Source organism: Gracilinanus agilis, chromosome 4 (assembly GCF_016433145.1).
Source record: "Gracilinanus agilis isolate LMUSP501 chromosome 4, AgileGrace, whole genome shotgun sequence".
Taxonomy (NCBI): domain Eukaryota; kingdom Metazoa; phylum Chordata; class Mammalia; order Didelphimorphia; family Didelphidae; genus Gracilinanus; species Gracilinanus agilis.
Window position 1 is genome coordinate 191660476 of NC_058133.1, and position 19199 is coordinate 191679674.

The 19199-nt window shown below is 38.4% G+C and overlaps 1 protein-coding gene across 1 annotated transcript; it reads left to right on the forward strand.

Annotated features, from left to right (window-relative positions):
* Positions 1 to 4417: 4417 nt before the first annotated feature.
* On the forward strand, positions 4418 to 18749 carry KRT20 (keratin 20). Its single transcript, XM_044672524.1, has 9 exons — positions 4418 to 4831; positions 9151 to 9233; positions 12031 to 12187; positions 12423 to 12584; positions 12676 to 12801; positions 15056 to 15276; positions 17373 to 17374; positions 17725 to 17772; positions 17956 to 18749. Exons 1-9 carry the CDS (start codon positions 4430 to 4432, stop codon positions 18045 to 18047), a joined length of 1293 nt encoding a protein of 430 aa, XP_044528459.1. The 5' UTR covers positions 4418 to 4429; the 3' UTR covers positions 18048 to 18749.
* The last annotated feature ends 450 nt before the right edge of the window (positions 18750 to 19199 follow it).

Genomic DNA, 19199 nt, shown 5'->3' on the forward strand with positions numbered 1-19199 from the left:
GAGTGAGTGCATGAGTTCCTCAATAAATTTCATATCTTATCTCCATGCTGATTCTTCTCAATGAGTGACTAAAAAGTAGCTCTCTAACAAGGTAGGAGAGGACAGCACCCATACCAGTTCCCATTGCATTTCACAAAAAAAAAAATAATTTTATCTTGAAGCCCACCAAAAAAATAGCACAAAGAAAATGACAGATTTTAATCTAGCTTGCTTATGATTTTCTACCATATTAACATTAATCATTAACATGAACAACAAAGTTTGCCCCGAAGGTCAAAATGCAACTTCAGTAATAACTGCTATTTTATCTACCTGGAAATGAAGACTCAGTAAATATTTAAAGAGGTTGGTGACTAAGCAACCAGGAGAAAAGGTAAGGGCTCTGAATTCTACCCAAAGCTTTGTGTATGATCAAGGAGTGGATCAGTAAGGTTTTCAAGGTAGGGCCTGCCTTTAAATATCAGTGAACCCGACTCCCCAGTCCAACTCCAGAAGACACAAAATCACATGAGAAAAGAGTCTCCTAGGAGTGTCCAGTCCTGCTGAGATCTGGGCTAAAAAGGAAGTGAATGAGTGTGGGAGGAAGGATAAGAATCGGGAAAGCTCACAATAAGAAAGTCTCTGGCTAATCATAATCCTAACTCCCTAGTTTATAATGAACTCCACAGAGGGGTCAGTGGGTAAAAGGACACTGAGTAACCTGGAAGGTGACATAAAAAGTTCACATTACAACATAGTGAGTCAATGGACGATGATTATTGAGGGTGTGTCCCAATGGAACCCATTTGGGTACCTTTGTCCATGAAGACCAGACCAAGTGGAGTCGTCGGTAAGCATTGAGTGACCAGATTTTTTAAAAAAGCCATTAAGTTTCAAGAACCATAAGCTCTTTGAAGCATCCATACATTATTTCACTTTTGAAAAGCAATTATTTGTTTCCTACTGTACTATAGTTGCTCCTAAATGAAGAACTCAGAGTCACATCATCACCCTTTATTCAGAATTACGTATTTGGAGTTGGATGATACAAGACACGTCTCACAGGACACACATAGGAGACCTGTTGTTAAATAGAGATAGCAGAATTCAAGATTGTGTTCACCTAGGTCTATCAGATTTTAGTATCTCTTACTAGTAGCTTTTCAAGACACTAAACCCCAACATTCTATTTCCTCCGCTAGCCTTTTCCAATGGGCCCCTTTCTAGGAAGATCAGGCCACCCAGTTTGCTGTTTTGTCTGGTTTACAGATGACTCTGCCTGATACAAGATAGACATATACAATAAGACTTCAATAGTCATTAATCAAGCAATGGAAGATATTCAGGGATGTAGGGATCCTGGAAAATCCTCCCAGTGGACTGAATTGTATAATTGTATGGTTGGCATGTGAGAGAACTTGGAGGACTTGGCTGATAAGATCTCCATTCTTTAACCACATTAATTCATACTTGGAGGCTATGGGTCTGAGCCCTGGAGTGAATGACATTGGACAAATGTCTCTCCCATTTTGAACTGGGAATCAATGGAAAGATTTTAAAATTGTACATGTCAACACAATTTTTAATAATTGCTTTCTGACAATTTGTGATCCATGTTCTCTTCTTTCCTATCACTTCAGGTTCCCCATAATGGCAGGTAATTGATATAGGTCGTACATGTGTTAACATGTATTATATATTTCCATGTTCATCATGTTGTGAAAGAAAACATATCACTTACACTAGAGAAAAATTCATGAAGGAAATAAAGTGAAGAATGGTATGCTTCAATCTACATTTAGACTCTGTCAGTTACTTCTGTGAAGATGGATAACATTTTTTTTTGTCATGAGTCCCTTGGAGTTATCCTGAATCTTTGCATGGCTGATAATAGTTCATTCATTCACAGTGGATCATTGTACATTATTGCTGACTGTGTACAATGTTCTGGTTCTGCTCATTTCACTTTGCATCACTTAATATAAGTCTTTCCAGGTTCCTTTGTTATCATCTTACTTGTCATTTCTTATGGCATAATAGTATTTCAATGGAGAGATTTTCTTGAAGTCTCTTTTCAAATAGAGTTGTTGATGGAGCATTTGAGCATGCATCAGTGATTTCATACATCCTCAGTTGAATTGAACAATGGGGCTGAGTGTCTTGTGAGAACAGCAGAGTTTTTCCAATTTGGATATGGGGGCCATGATGCTATGTGATGGTGAGCACAGGACCATATGATCCTCTAATCAAGGATGAGGGAGTTAATGTTGCCCCATGATTCTCCTCATGCTAATCAGAGCACTCATTCCTCAAAGACCAATATTGCATTAATGGATCTCAGAGGATATCTAGTCCAATCATGCCTGATCAAGAATCTTGATTCTTCATTCACACAGACCACATGATGACTAGTTATTTTGCCTTTTCTTAAAGATGTCAAGTGAAAGCAGACCCACCATGTCTTAAAGCAATCTAGTTTACTATGGATTAGCTGGAAATATTAATGTTTTTCCTTACATCAATAGTAAATTTGAGGGGCATCTAGGTAATTCAGTGAATTAAGAGCAAGGCTTAGAGTTGGGAAGTCCTGGGTTCAAATCTGGTCTCAGACACTTCCTAGCTGTGTGACCCTGGGCAAGTCACTTAACCCCTATTGCCTAGACCTTACTGTTTTTTTGCCTTGGAACCAATGCACAGTATTGATTCTAAGATGGAAGGTAAGGGATTTTTTTTTAAAAGATTAAATTGCTTCTTTTCAATTTCTATTCATAGCTCTAATTCTACCCTTAGGGAATAAGAAAAATAAATCTAATCCCTCTTAAATGACTGGGCTTTTGAAAACCTGGAGAGAGCTGGTGTATTCCACCCCTCCTCACCCAAGTTGTCTCTTCTCTAGGATAAACATCCTTAGTGCTTTCGTCTATGCTCATAAGGCATGAACTTTGGAAGTACAGACTCTACTCACCTGTAGTTCTCTTGGGAAGAATACATGTTTGAATTCAAGTCATTAACAATGCCAGCATCATAGTCACTGCTGAGGAAATAGTGGGCTCTTCTACCCAAACAGCAGGTTTCAGTTTTGTATTTTGTTACCTTTCTGTTTCTTGTAGTAAAGATACACTAAGGTAGCATGATAAGGGAATGGAAAGTTGGTCTCAGAGTCAGGAAGGCCTGGGTTCATTTCCTGCCTCTAATGTATATTGATTGAGTCACCTTCATCAAGTCACTTAATCTTTTAGTGCCTTAAAGAATTTTCTGAGATGATCAGTCATTCATGAATTGATTTACATTGGTAGAGAAAGTTTTCTCCCTGTGAGTTCCCTATATAAATGAAATCACAATTCTAATCCAAACATTTTAAATGTATATTAGACTATCGTGTCGATGACTTTCCTGTTGAGTCACAGGTGAAAGGAGATGAGTCTTAATGGCAAGTGAAATAAATTATACCTCAACTCTCTTTGGAGATTGCCTTGTTGTTTTGTTTTGTTGGATTGTTTGGGGCAGGGAAGGGGTGGGACATTATTTGCTTGTTTTTGGTTTTACCTTTATTTAAAAAAAAAAAAAAACCTTACCTTCCATCTTGGAGCCAATACGCAGTATTGGCAGAAGAGTGGTAAGGGTAGGCAATGGGGGTTAAGTGACTTGCCCACGGTCACACAGCTAGGAAGTATCTGAGGCCAGATTTGAACCTAGGACCTCCAGCTGCCCCCTGTTTTTGCCTTTATCTCTCCAGCACTTAGCACCATGATTGGTTTGTAGAAAGCTCTTGAATGTTTGTTGATTGACTTATATGAAATACCAGTCGAGAGCAGAAATATATCATGCCAGATATGTGATAAGGTTATGAAATGTTATATGTGAATTATTCTTTTACAATTGAGCTGAGAGAAATCTGGTCTATGATGGGAGCATGGGAGAGCAGGTGTTTGCTGTGGTTAAAGCAACTTTCCTAACTATTCTCCTAGAAAGAGAAAGCAAACTTTCCACTCATTCTACCTATCTTTACACATGGGGATCAAAACCTCATTCTTACAATATTAATAGTGGTGCACATCGAAGTGGCACTCCAATGGTCTGCTTTTTTAAATCCTAAACTATTCGTGAGGATGGCAAATATGGCAGAGTGAAAACTGCCGAAGCAGGTGCAAGGGTTGCATCATTCTTTGAAAGGTTGTTGCCTGTTATCAATGTGTAAAAAAATACTATGCCCGTGTCCTCCCCATCCCCCAGGGAGGACTGCTCGTGGTCACTCTGAGTTGTCTTGTAATGGCAAATGCAGGATATCTATAAGGAATAGATCTAGCTTGTGGGGATAACAGGTAGACTGGGTGTCACCAGGGGCGGAGTCCATCCAGTCTATAAAAGTTCTCACCTCCTGCAAGGAAGATTGCACTCTACCTGTTGTCCGTAGCCAGAGGATCCAGGTGTTCTGTCTTCAATTCCAATCATGGATTTCTCTCCTAGAAGCTTCCATAGAAGCAGCAGCAGCTCCTCTGGCCAGCCCGGTCTCAACATGAATGTGGTAGCTCTTAACAAAAGGGCTGTGGCAAACTTTTATGCTCCCAGTGTCTATGGTGGGGCTGGAGGTCAGGGTACCCGAATTTCACAGACCAAATTCCAGGCCAATTATGGAGGTCGTTTTGGTGGAAGCACCTTTTCTGGTGATGAAAAACTGGCCATGCAGAATCTAAATGATCGTCTAGCCAACTACCTGGAAAAGGTCCGTTCTCTGGAGCAGTCCAATGCCAACCTGGATCTCAAGATCAGACAATGGTACGAGAAGAACTCTTCTTTCATTAGCCCGGACCACAGCGCCTATTACAAAACAATCGAAGACCTCCGAAATCAGGTGAGAGTTGCTGGGTGGCTTCTTGTGGCAAATCAGATTCATGGGATTTCTCAGAGAGCTGGAGGGCAATAAAGAGGGCCACCCTAGAATCAGAGACCCAGAACTTTAAGAGACTAAAGGAACTCTGCTACTGATGACACCCAGTCTTCCTGCTATCATCGTGATCCCAAATTTGGCAATACAGCTCAGAGATGACCACAAGCAGGCTTCCCAGGGGGAGGGTGCAATGAAGGAAGAGATACGAGTAGAATCTGTTTAAACCATGGTAACAGGAATAAACAATTCAGTGAATGACATGACCCTTACACCTGCCTTGGCAGAGTTTTTATTCCTTTGTAAAAATAAAGTAAATTTACCATTCTCACCAATAGGTTAGACTTTAAAATAGTCCAACACCTTCATTTTAAAGATGAGGAAACTGAGGTGCAAAGAGTGGTTTGCCCAAGGTCAGGCAGGAGGAAGGATGAAATGTGGAAATTGAACCTAAGTCTTCTGACTCCTGAAACAGCATGTTTTCCACTCTTCCATGATCTTTTATATGTTTTCTCTGATGTTGGTGAGTTTAAGTTCAACCAAGAATTAGATCCTTATTTTGTGAGCAAATACTTGCTTGCAGCTTCTCATAACCGAGCATTCCTCCCTTGGTGGACATAACCGTTAAGAAATGTAGCAGTAGTTGCCTCTTAATTACCTTGCTCACAACACTTTCCCCCAATAATTTCAGAGGTTTCCTTCACTCTCAGAAATCTTGTAGATGGAAACCAACATATGGCCCCTTACATGAATAGTGACAATGATATAGGATAAAAAATGTTTAGCCATGCTTGGGAAAAGACTCAATAAAGCCTGAATTTATTTTAAGCCTATTATCCCATCCTAGTCTACATTACTATTTATTTTTTTAGCAAAACTAGTTGGGAGCAGGGGCAGCTGGGTAGCTCAGTGGATTGAGAGTCAGGTCTAGAGACGGGAGGTCCTAGGTTCAAATGTGGCCTCAGACACTTCCCAGCTGTGTGACCCTGGGCAAGTCACTTGAAACCCATTGCCTACCCTTACCACTCTTCCACCAAGGAGCCAATACACAGAAGTTAAGGGTTTAAAAAAAAAAAACAAACAAAACCTAGTTGGGAATCAATGACTCATAATAAATAGAACCTGAGACCCAGATTCAAATCCTACCTCAGACATTTATTGTGAATATAAAGCAAATATTTTAATCTGTCTTGAGTTCCAAATGTCCCATCAGTAAAAAAAAAAAGGTTGAGGTACTTACTCTACTTCATAAGCTTATTGTAGGGGGAAGTGCTAGACAAATATGAAGTGTAATTACTATAAGTCAATATTTTATTTTCTCTATTCTTATTTATTGCCAATCAATCACAAGACAACAATTCTGGCATTAAATGGTCCCTCAGAAGCCCTATCTTCCATATTCATTTTTCTTTTCTTTACAAAAAACAACCCTTATTTTTTGTCATAGTAACAACCCTAAGACAGAAAGGCAAGTGGTAGGCAAACACAGTTAAGTGACTTGCCCAGAGTCACACAGCTAGGAAGTCTTTGAGGCCAGATTTGAACCCAGGTCCTCTTGACTTCAGGCCTGATGCTCTATCAACTGTGCTACCTCACTGTCCCTTATACTCATTTTTCAAATGACAAAGAAGAAGCCCAGTGAAGGTAGCTTTCCCAAGGTTACCCAGGTAGGAAATAGAATTTTGACCTGGGTTTTATGATTCTTGAGCCAGTTTTCTTTCCACCTACGATGCTTCCTTTCCTAGTCCCACCTACAAAATCCATGTTATACAGGAAAGGTGGGGCTCTCTCTTTTCAGTGCCAAGCCCTAAATAGACTTTGGCCTTATTAAAAGGCTTCCAGTTCCAGCAGGGAGCCTGTACCTTTGGAATTCTCTCTTATTGTGAACGAATCAGAAAGCTCCTTTTCATTACCTTTTCCTTTTTTAGGAATTATAAACCCTTAAAGCAAAGGTCGCTTTTCTAAAGATATATCTGACCTTAGTTAGTTGAATCACTTGGTTCTGGTATGATAGGAAGCTCCTGTGAAAGCCATGGTGGGGCTCAGGATTCCTCTCATAGCAGACAAAGGTATTCTAATTTTTGTCTCCATGCTCAGATCATTCTTCTCAGGCTTCTCGTGAAAGCTTGTCTTTATCAAGATAATGAGAGCCTGAGAAGCCATCCCCCTCTCCCAAAATCCTCTTTACATACAATTTTCTGAATGAAATTTATAGATAATCCAAATTCACAGACAGTTCCTGATCCTCACTGGGCTCTTAGGAGATTAAATGAGATTCCATAAGGGACGGCATCATAAACTGTAAGGCAATATGTCAATGTTAATTGCAATAATTTTAAAAATTTTAACTTAGCTATACACAGACAGATTTGGAAGCACTGTTCTCTAAGATTAATCTTAATTAGAGAGCAACCTAGATACTGGTGGTGGTGGTAGTGATGGTAGTAGAGGTGTCACAATCAAAAAGCACTCAATTTGGAATTGGAAGATTTCAGTTCAAATCCTGACTTGGACACACAGCAGCAATATGACTGGGCAATTTAATTTCTCTAGTCTAAAATGTCATTTATTACAAAATGAAGAGGTGGATTATGTGACATGTAAGTCACCTTTAAATCTTGGATCTATGATTCTATGATCTATAAATGGAGGAGTGAGAGTGGAATTGATGCTAAGATCCTTCTTTAAGACTGTCATACTATGAGATCTCTTCTGAGCCTCTGTAAAATTATGAGCATCATTGAACTTTTGAGAGGCAGTTTGGTCTCAAAGCCAGTAAGACTGTGTTCTAGTCCTGTCTCTGATACATCCAAACTAAGGGATCCTGGGGAAATCACCTAATAGCTCAGTGCTCTAGGCAACTCCATAAGATTAAGTTGAAAGGAAGCTGCCAATATGCATTGATAGAAGTTACTTCTCTAAGAAGTTTCCTATGATAATGAAATGACAGGCCCATTCTCTCCCCATCCCAAAATGGATGTACTCACTCCCACCAAGAAACTGGGAGAAATGAATATGTTACTACGATAGATAGATAGATAGATAGATAGATAGATAGATAGATAGATAGATGAAAAGATGGAATAAAGGTAGGAAAAGAGAGGGAGGAAAGAAGGAAAGAAGGAAGAAAAAAGAAGGGAGATAAAAGGGAGAGATGGAGGTAAAAAGGAGAGAGGAAGAAGGGAAGGAGGAAGGGAAAAAGGAAAGGAGGAAGGAAGGGAGAAAGGAAGGAAAGGAGGGAGAGATAAGAAGGAAAAGAGATGGATAGATGAAGGGAAGGAAGAAAGGAGGCAGATAGATATAGACAGGCAGATGGATAGATGAATGGATGGATAGATGATGGATGGATGGATGAATGGATGGATGGAGGGTTAGAGAGATGGAGATATAGAGGTGATAGATATGTGGCAGGTAGTGATGGAGGGAGAGAGAGATACACAGTGCACAAATTTATATATGTATAAATCTGTATATGTGTATATGTGTGTATATGGAGTGTCCCAAGAAATTTAATAGCTTAAAACTATATATAATAACAGAGCAGAGCAGAGCATAGTAGAGTAGAGTAGAGTAGAGTAGGGTGTGGTATAGTATGGTATAGCACTAAGGAAATGTCAACTGTTTTGTGAGGAGGGGGATCTAAATCAGTAATTTCATTAGTATGTACTATACTATACCCTACCATACCATTCCATACTTGGTGCTCTAGCCATAATGTTAACTACCTCACCTTTCACTTATTTTTTAAAATGCTTGAAGTGATTGCTGTCCCCAATTTACTAGATGCTAATTTAAGGTAATTGTATTTTTTTAAACCCTTACCTTCCATCTTAGAATCAATACTGTGACTTGGCTCCAAGGCAGAAGAGCAATAAGGACAGTGATTCCCAAACTTTTTTGGCCTACCACCCCCTTTCCAGAAAAAAATATTACTTAGTGCCCCCTGGAAATTATGAAACTATTTATTGAACTCAGAATAGAATTTAATACAAAAAAAGTGTGGCCATCACCGCTCCCCTGGATCGCTGCAGCACCCACTAGGGAGTGGTAGTGCCCACTTTGGGAATCACTGGGCTAGGCAATGGGGGTTAAGTGACTTGCCCAGGGTCAACCCAGCCAAGGAAGTGTCTGAGGCCAGATTCTAACCTAGGACCTTCGGTCTCTAGGCCTGGCTCTCAACCTACTGAGCCTCCCAGCTGCCCCCAAGGTAATTGTGTTTTAAAATAAATTCAGCTATTAGAAATTCTAATCAGTTTTCAATTTCTCTCTCTTAACCTTTCTTCCAGATTAAGGCTGCCCAGCTGGCCAATGCCCGTTGTCTCCTGCAACTTGATAACTATAAATTGACCAGTGAGGACTTCAGATTGAAGTAGGTCTGACCACCCACAAAAGAGCAACCTCTCTAAAGAATTAATTTCGGTTCATGGGAACATAGGATAAAATCTTTGTTTTTTATTAAAATCTTACTTTCTACCATAGTAACAACTTTAAGACAGAAGGGCAAAGCTAGGCAAACCAGTTAAGAGATTTGCCCAGAGTCACATAGCTGGAAGTATATAAGGCCAGATTTGAACCCAGGTTCTCCTGACTCCAAGCCTAGAGCACCAAAGAGGTCCCTTGCTCTCTTTTCCTCTCTTTCCTTCTGTCTCTTTCCCTCTGTTTCTGTCTTGTTCTGTCTTTGTCTCTCTATCTGTCTGTCTCTTTCTCTCTCAGCTCTAGGAAATCTCTAAAGTTCTCAGTATCAGAGAAGGTAATGAGCTTCATTGACAGAAGTAATTTCCTCATTTCGGAATTCCTTATATCATTGAAACTACAGGTCTATTCCCTAACCTCAATCCCTAGGAATATTATTAGTATAAACAAGAGGATTAAGGAAAAATGTCCTCAAAGCCTTTCAAAGCACTAATTAACATGTGTCTACTACATATAAGCAAATAACAAATCATTCTTACCTTTTCACAAAACATGTTTAAAGGACTATGGGGCGGCATCAATCCTGACAGTCTTTACTAGCAGAAATTCCATTATAAGGAGCCTGTGAAACTGTATTTCTCATTTTAAAAAATATTTTCCATTTAATACTTTAAAATTCTGAAATTAATGCCACCCCCCCCCAAATGAGTTTTTCCTTAAAGGTTGTTGTTAATGTTCAGTCATGTCCAACTCTTCATTAACCCATTAAGGAGTTTCTTGACAAAGATATTGGAGTAGTTTTCCTATTTCCTCCTCCAACGTATCTGATAGGAAATTGAGGCAAACAGAATTGAATGACTTGTCCACGGTCACACAGCTGAGGCCAGATTTAAACTTAAGAAGATGAGTCTTTCTGACTGCAGGTTCAGAACTCTATTCACTGTGCCACCTAACTACTTCTTTTACCTATACATGACAAAATACAGAAAGATGACAATGAAACCACCAACCTCTATTTCATACTATTTGCTTTTTGTAAAAAAAAAAAAAAAGTATATAATAAAATTCTATATATTACTTTCAAAATTGTCCTGCCTATGTGTGCTTCCTTCTGATTTTCTCCCATTCTTTTTTGGTGTATTTCAAGAAATAATTGAATGCCTCTTTGGGAGGCATTAATATTATCAACTCCCCTTTTTACCACAAAATCCAATTAAAATTGTATTTCTTTTTTTTTTCAAAAACACCAAAAAGCCTTTATTTCATAGCAATTGTTATTTGAGATTATACATCTCCCAAGCAGTTCATATGAGCAATATTTCACATTAAACCTGACTCAAACCACTTTTCTTAATTTATATTACATCATTGAACCACAGAACATCTATGCATTGTGTTGTGCTAATATAGTAATGCAATTGATTGGGGTTAACTTCCTCAAAGGCTTTTTGTGAAAGGGTCGTCACTTGGAGAAGAGAGACTTATTCTATTTGATCCCAGGGGGTAGCACTTGGAGCAATGAATAAAAGTTTCAAACTAGCAAATTTAATTAGATGGAAGAGAAAATTGCCTTAATAATTAATAGGTGATCTTGGGAAGTAAAGGATTCCTCATCACTGGAGATCTTCAAGCAAAGATGACATTAATGCATATAGTAGAGGGGATTCTTTTTTCAGGGATAGGTTGGATGAAATGAAAACTGACATGATGATAAAAAATAATGATTTATAAGGTGCTTTCTATGTGCCAGGAACTGTTCTAAGTACTTTGCAATTGTCTCATTTGATTCTCACCATAACCCAAGGAGAGAAGTGCTATTATTATCCCCATTTTACAGATGAAGAAAATGAAGCCGAGATTAAATGACTTGCCCAGAGTCACGTAGCTAGTAAATACATGAGTCTGTATTTGAACCTAGGTCTTCACAACTTCAGACCCAGAACTCTATCCATTGTACCCCCATAACTTCTAACCTTGAAATCCTAGGATAGTAATAATAGCTAACATTTATGTAGCATTTGCTGTGTGCCATGCACAGTGCTAAATGCTTTAAAATTATTAGTTCATTTGATACTCACAACCCTGGGAGAGAGATGCTATTATTGTTCCCATTTAAAGATAAAGAAACTGAGGCAAACAATGGTTAAGTGCCTCTCCCAGAGTCACAAAGCCAATTGAGTGTCAAAGATCAGATTTTAATTCAAATCTTCCTGATTTCAGACCCAACGCTACCCACTGGGCCAGCTTCCAAGGAGCTTCGCCCCCCCCCCCAAAAAAAAAAAGAACAGGTATATCACAAAAATAATTACCAAAGAAGGAATTTTCCTTTGTATGACACTCACTTTTTCAGAGCTGTAACTAGGACAAGGAAAAAAGTTCTTTGCCTTAGGGTACCCAAAGTTTAAGGGTACTAAGAGTACTTGTACTCCTTTGGAAGGGAGAAACTACTAAGCTCATCAGCAAGAATAGTTAAAAGTAGAAAGCTACCAAATGGTCTGCTTCCTGCCCCACCTCATCCTACCCCTGCAATTGCTCCTTTCTAGTCTATGCCCATCTTCCTTCTTCCCTAGCAATGACTCCACAGTCTCCCAGAATCTCCATAGGCCAATGACCCTGTGATTTTTTCCCTGCTGGATCCTTTGTACCACTCTCCACTATGATCTTTCCCTCTCCCTCTCCCCCTGCCATTTGTCTCACAAATGGCGAGCTGCTTGCCCCATCTACTGCTCATTACAGCTCTGTTTATCCTATAGGTATGAAGCTGAGTATGGAATGAGAATGAGTGTGGAGGCTGATCTCCAGGGACTGAAAAAAGTCTTTGATGATTTCACCCTAAGGAAGACAGACTTAGAGATACAGATCGAAAATGTAAATGAAGACTTGGCTTTCCTCAAAAAAAATCACCAGGAGGTAAGAAAAAGAATCATGCCTATTAGTCTAGGTGCCTCCTGATCCCTTCCAGCATAAAAGTGACTCAACAGAAGCACCCCTGAATTGATGGTGTTTTTGTTTCTATCCTTTTGATTCATTTTTAGTTTGAAGGCCAATGAGATAACATCTTTAGGCCACTGGTGTCTTCTCAAACTAGCTGGAGGTACAAGAATAAGCTTCATACCAAGATTGACAAAGATACTCTTTCTCTTAGGAAATTGCAGTCCTGCATAAACAGCTAGGCAAAACCGTCAACGTGGAGGTGGATGCCTCTCCTGGCCAGGACCTTGCAGCCATCATGAATGAAATGAGGGAGAAATACAAAATAATGGCAGAGAAACATCTTCAGGAGGCCAAAGAACAGTTTGAGAAACAGGTAAGAAAGAAGGTCACATTTCCAGGGGATCCCCAAAAGAGACAGTGGTATTAAATTACTTTCTTTTTTTTCTTGTCACTTTCATTTTTAGATTAATATTCTACAAGAAGAAGTCACAGTGAGCACCACGGAGATTAAGGCCAATGAGGCTCAAGTGACAGAGCTAAGACGAAAACATCAGAGCTTAGAGATAGAGCTCCAGTCCCTTTACAGTATGGTAAAGTACAGCTGCTCTCTTATTCATATAATTCAATAGAATATAATCGGGCATGTATGATGGACCTATTTTTGTGGCTATTATTCCAGACGTAATAAGTCATTAGTGAGAATAATTCTTAGCATGGAAACTCCCTCCACCAGTGTGGATTGGCAGACTTAGAGAGTTATTAGGCTGGCAGTTAAAGACTTGCTGACTGCTCCCCCAGCTGGTATGTATCTGGAAACCCAAGTCTTTCTGACTCCACGGTCAGCCCTTTCTTCATGACACTTTCCTGGTTCATAGACCTTTTAAGCATGTGATCAATTCATAATATAATAGCATAACCCTAATTGTTATTATTAATATTAATTATAATTAACCATTATTTATATGTTGATGTGATGATACATAATAAGATATATTATTGGGGGGTGGTCCAAATTGGTAATTTTATTAGTCTAGGAAACTCCCAGTAGGGAAATCCCTTCTACTAATGTATGTCATAGGTGCCACATCTAGAATTCATCATCTTAGAGTTATCCACGGCCCTGAGATTAACTGACGTGCCTATGAACATTGACTATATATCAGAGGCAGAGCTTGAACTCAAGTATTCCTGACTCCAAGCACTCTAGACACTATGCCACCCTGTCTCTCAAGACACAATATAGGAGCAGCTAGATAACACAAAGCTTAGGGAGCCAGGCCTGGAGTCACGAGGACCTGGGTTCAAATCTGGCTTCAGACACTTCCTAACTGGGCAATTCTGGGCAAATTACTTAACACCTGTCCCTCCCACCCCCATCCCCCATTCCCTGGTCCTTGCCTCTCTTCTTAGAATTCATACTAAGAGAGAAGGTAATGGTTTAGAAACAAAAAGCGTAATATAGTTTAATAGAATATTGCTTGTAGTTAAAATGTCTGTAATGATTATTTTAATGATCTCTCTTAACACAGAACCCTGTACATATTATCTTTGTTGTTGTCTAATTGTTTTTCAGTTGTGTTCAATTCTTTATGACCCCATTCAGGGTTTTCTTGGCAAACATACTAAAGTGTTTTGCCATTGCCTTCTCTAGCTCATTTTGCAGGTGAAGAAACTGAGGCAAACAAGGCTAAGTGACTTGCCCATAGTCATATATCTAGTAAATGTCTGAGGCCAGATTTGAACTCAAGAAGATGAGTCTTCCTGACTGCAGGCTAAGTATTCTATCCACTTAGCTGCCCCATATATTATCTTAATATCTATCCAATTAAAAGATATTTCTATTATTTTAAAATAACTATTTTAATATTTATTTTAAAACTAAGTTTATTCATAAATTAATTTAGTTAATTAAATTAAAATTAAAATTATTTTTTAAAATAAACTTTTAAAAGTTCTCATTCCATGAATTATATTCTTAAATAAGTTCTTTTTTAATATACCCCTACTTTCTGCCTTAGTAACAACTCTAAGAAAGAAGGGAAAGGACTTGACAAATGAGGTTACATGACTTAACCAGGATCATACAGGACTGGAAGTGTCTGAAGACAGACTTGAACTCCTAGCCTGGTCCTCCCAACTTCTGGCCTGGTATTCTATCCACTGTATACTTTGCTGACCTTTAAATGGGTTCTTAATCCTTTTTTATGTCATGGACCTTTTTGAAAGGATCATAATATTTTACTGGCTATGTCATATGAGCATCTGTAAATAGGGAAGACTGAATTCATGTGTGATCATGGAATGAATCTAATATGAGATCTAGGAAAGGTCTAATAATTACAATAATTTCAAAGTAGTGATGAGTTCATATTTGAGAAATATTTGCAACAACTGTAATGTGCTATGAAATTATCTTTAATTTCAATTGGTGACCAAATCACCAATACTGCTCCTACTATTATGGTTTGTTGCCTACATTCATAATTGAAGGAAGTCCTATATTTCAGTTAGAGATTAGTGAACATAAAGATGTATTTTTTCCCACCTAAGTTCCCAGACCCCCTAAAATCTATCCACAGAGCCCTCCAAGGATCCCATGGCTTAAAAGAAAAACTGCTGGCAGTAGTCAGGACATCTGGCTTAGAATACAAGCTCTGTAATGATTAATTTTGTGGCCATGGGTATTTAACCTTTTTTGGACCTTAATTTGCTCATCTGTAAAATGGAGACAATGTTGCTTGTATGATATACTTTACAGAGCTATTGTGTGGAAAGTGCTCTGTCACCGCTAGAGTGCTATGTGAGTTTCCTGAATTAAATCCTTCATTTCTCCATTGAATATAGAAACAGTCTTTTGAGCGTGCCCTAGAAGAGACGAACACTCGCTATGGTTTACTGCTGAAACAGAATCAAGAATTAATACGCTCTTTAGAGGCCCAGCTGATGCAAGTCCGAACTGAAACAGAACGACAAAATGAGGAATACAAAATCCTTTTTGACATCAAGACCCATCTGGAGATGGAAATTGCCACCTATCGCCGCCTCCTAGAGGGAGAGGATATCAGGTGAGCCAGCAATTCTGGAATCACTTGACCTCTGCTAAGACAAAAGCAACCAGATTCCCACTAACTTATAGTTTTGTCAAAACCAGACAATTTGTGACTTGAGGCTCAGTTTTCAGGAGATCTGCATATCTTTGAGTAAAACTGAAGATGAATCATTTTCAAGGAAACTGTTCAAAGGCTATCACAGGTCCTTGGATCCCAAGAACCCCTATCTTAGAGAAAGGCCATCATTTTGCCCCAATATGACGCATCTTATGGAGCAGAACAAAACGTGTTTGTAGAATTAGGAGAAGCCTAAGGAAATATCACATGTGATTACCCAGACCCTAAATACTGAAAAGTTTCAAATTAGAGGCTAAGTAAAGGATTCATTTACATAGAGGGTGCTAAACTTGTTTTTGTTTCTTTTTCTTTCCTCCAGAAAAACTGAGGCTGTCCAAGCAGTACCTGGGGGTGAGTCTGACTTCTTCTCTACTATAGTGCTCTCATCTTCAGGACCTTTGCAATAATTTATTACCCTGAGTCCAGCCCCCATTCAGCATTCTGCCTTTCTCTACTCCTATATTCTCTCGCTTGCTACTTCCCTCACCTTACCTTCTCCAAGGAATTGGGGAATAGAGTCAGCATTCATTGAGAGCTATAACCAACTCTAGAAGATAGGCTATCTCCCTCCCAATACAATTGCAATTGATCAGAGAAGACTATCATCTGTGCCACCCATCCCCACCACTGAATTTTCCCCAGGCACCAGAATTCCTAGTTATAGCTCTGCCAAACTTTTATTCATGCCATTTACCAAGAACCAGTGACATTGCAGCTCAGTGCTAAAACAGCCTGATTCAACGACTTCTATGTTTAACAGTCTGACATTTCTGAAAACAACATAAAGAATCACCCTCCCTACCAAAACCGTACTAGGGAAAGTTGAACTTAACAGAGAAGAGAAAGGAGGAAATTTCAAAGTATGTATCAGGGCTTTCTGTGATTCTGGAAGAGAAGGATCAGATTGGCATATGGACTATTATTATTATTATTATTATTATTATTATTATTATTATTGTAAACCTCAGGGAAGAGTTAGTCTAGGAAATCCAATAGCCTGCTGCATTTTTTGCCTTCATCTATAACTCTCCCCCTAGTATGCAGGTGAGCCTAGGTTCCCACAGGCTAGGCTAGTGGAATAAAAGCTATGTCAGGTCCCACAAAACTGGAAAGTTTTAGACCAAAGTCCGGTAATGTACTATGGGTCCAACAAGGGTGGCTGTCAAGGGATGAATTTCTCAGAAACAACAACAATCTGAGACTGTCTCTAAGGTGTGAAGGTTTGCAAATTGCATTGGCAAAGTGATTGTGCATCCCAAGGAAATTGCCTATCTTTAAAGTATGTATCTAATTCTAATCTGGTGATTTTCATGATGTATATTCATGTATATGCATGTGTGTCCACATTTAGGCATATTTATGTATACATGTAACCAAAACTATAGATAGATAGAGAGAGAGAGAGAGAGAGAGAAAGAGAGAGAGAGAGAGAGAGAGAGAGAGAGAGAGAGAGAGAGAGAGATTGCATTTAATTTAAATACAACTATATTTTAAATCTTATGCATTAAAGAGAATTGGCCAGCATAATTATAAGTAAATGAGAGCAGCTGATAGCACAGTGAATAGAGTGCCAAGCCTTTAGTCAGGAGGAGCTGGGTTCAAATCTGGTCTCAAATGTGTCCTAGCTGTGTGATCCTAGGCAAGTCACTCAACTCTAATTGTCTAGCCCTTGCCACCCTTCTGTCTTAGAACTGCTACTAAGACAGAAGGTAAAAAGTAAAAAAAAAAAAAAAAAAAAAAAAAAAAAGACTTAAGTAAGTAGATTAGATAGACTTGGGATTCCTTGTATTAATTTGTAAACAGATGGAAGGTTTGAGCAGAGTCATTATGTAGATGGCATGGTGATTAATTAGATGGTACATTCCATTAGATTTCCAAGATTGGTGTAGTGCTTTTCTTTGTAGAAACTAATTAAAAACATATAATTATATGAATTAAGATCATATAAAACTAACTGGGTGAATTGAAATGGTAAATTAAAAGCCCTTTTAAAGAAGTATGTAAGTACAAAATAATACTAACTTGAAGTTCAATAACATGAGTTGGTGAGAGATGTGGCATAGTAGATAGAGGAGCCAGTCTTGGCCTTAGATAGATTTGGGTTCATGTCCCACTTCTGAGAGATATTAGTTGATCCTGAGCAGCCCCTTAGTGCCCCCAGGCACTACTAGGGAAAGAGAACTGGCTCCAGAGTCAGAAGTCTTGAGTTTAAAACCCTGCTTCTGATACAGGATTAACCTCTCTAGTTAATAGAGGTTAAACTCTTCAGTTTCTACATTTATAAAATGAGGAGGTTGGAATAGATGGCCTCTGATGTCCTCCCTAGGTCTCTCTCTGTGATCCTAGCAACTGAGTTGCCAATGATGTGTGTTAGTGAAAGGAATGTTGATATGAGTTTTCCCACGCCATGGAGGAGACAGACAGACACAGAGAGAAAAAAGCAGACTGAGACAAAAATAGAGAGGCAGAGACAAGAAGAAAAAGAGAAAACAAGAAAGAGAGAGAAAGATGTATGAATTGATTTATACATACATGAATAAAAAACAAGTTCCATTTGTATCTTCCATCCAGAAAAAGGGAAAACCAGGAAGATTAAGACACTTGTGGAAGAAATGGTAGATGGCAAGGTTGTGTCATCTGAAATCAAAGAAATAGAAGAGGAGATTTAAACAACTATGAAAAGGAGATGTATTCAATGATTTGGAAAATTTTGATCAAACTTCAAAATGTTTGATTAGGAAAGTTCCTTTCATCCTGAGAGTATTTTATGGTAACAAGAGATAAGAAATTCATTGATTATACTCTTCTATGGAATAAAAAAAATGCCTTCCAAATACTCTTCATTCAGAATATTTGCAAAACTATTGCATGTATGTACAATCAGTGCAAGGAAATGTAAAGCATCTTTGTGATTTCCTTCACTGAAAGTTATGGATCTTCTAATCATGGGGAGCAGGGGCGGGGAGAACCTAATTATATAGAAACAAATATAAATGGAGGAGAATTTCTCCTTAGTTTTTTCCCCACTCCCAAAGTACGTATAATGTTTTTTCTGTAACCTATTTCCTAGTCATGCCTATTTCTCTAATGATCTCACTGAATTTCAGAGATCTGATCTCTCTATCTCCTCTGAATTAGACTTCCCTGTCCCTCACCCAATGAGTATGGCATATTTTTGAAGAACTGACTACATTTGACTGATTGTAATTGTATAAGAGTCCAGCTTGTATCAAACTTGTTCAATAGATTAAAAATGTGTGACATCATAATTGGAATGGGCATCTAAGAAATTATCAAGGACCTTAGCCTCTCTCACAAAATGAAATAATGACTTTCCTTATACTCTTATCAATAAACAAGATGATGCTTCAGAGATTCTTTATTATCTTATTTTGTAAATTAAAGAGGGTATATATAGTTACCTTTTTAAATTTAATTTAGAGACAACTATCTTTTCAATGCTTAGAGGTAAGTGAGTATTGACCTGTATCATTAAGATATGATAAATAAATAGGTTAAATGCACTGAGGATTCCTTGTACTAATGTGTAAACAAACAAAAGGTTCAAAAATTGTCATTATGTAGATGGGATAGTAATTCATTACATGGTACATTTGTTTACGTTTCAAAGATTGGTAATATCTTTTTTTCTTTATCATAACTAATTTCATGTGGAAGTATGTTGATCCTCAACTGACAGTAAGCTGATATATTACCTAAAGTTGGTAACCTGGTGTTGATATCTTCGTTTACCTTCAACTGTCCATTCATTAGATCATTAGATACACTCATAAATATCCTATGCTCATAAAATTGATTTT

What these genes read in the sequence shown, in the direction of transcription:
- KRT20 (XM_044672524.1), top strand. Translation starts at nt 4,430, where the DNA reads ATGGATTTCTCTCCTAGAAGCTTCCATAGAAGCAGCAGCAGCTCCTCT. An exon ending in AGTGAGGACTTCAGATTGAA is followed by an intron (nt 9,234 to 12,030) that starts GTAGGTCTGACC and finishes TTTATCCTATAG; the next exon opens with GTATGAAGCTGAGTATGGAA. An exon ending in TGAAAGGAATGTTGATATGA is followed by an intron (nt 17,773 to 17,955) that starts GTTTTCCCACGC and finishes ATCCAGAAAAAG; the next exon opens with GGAAAACCAGGAAGATTAAG.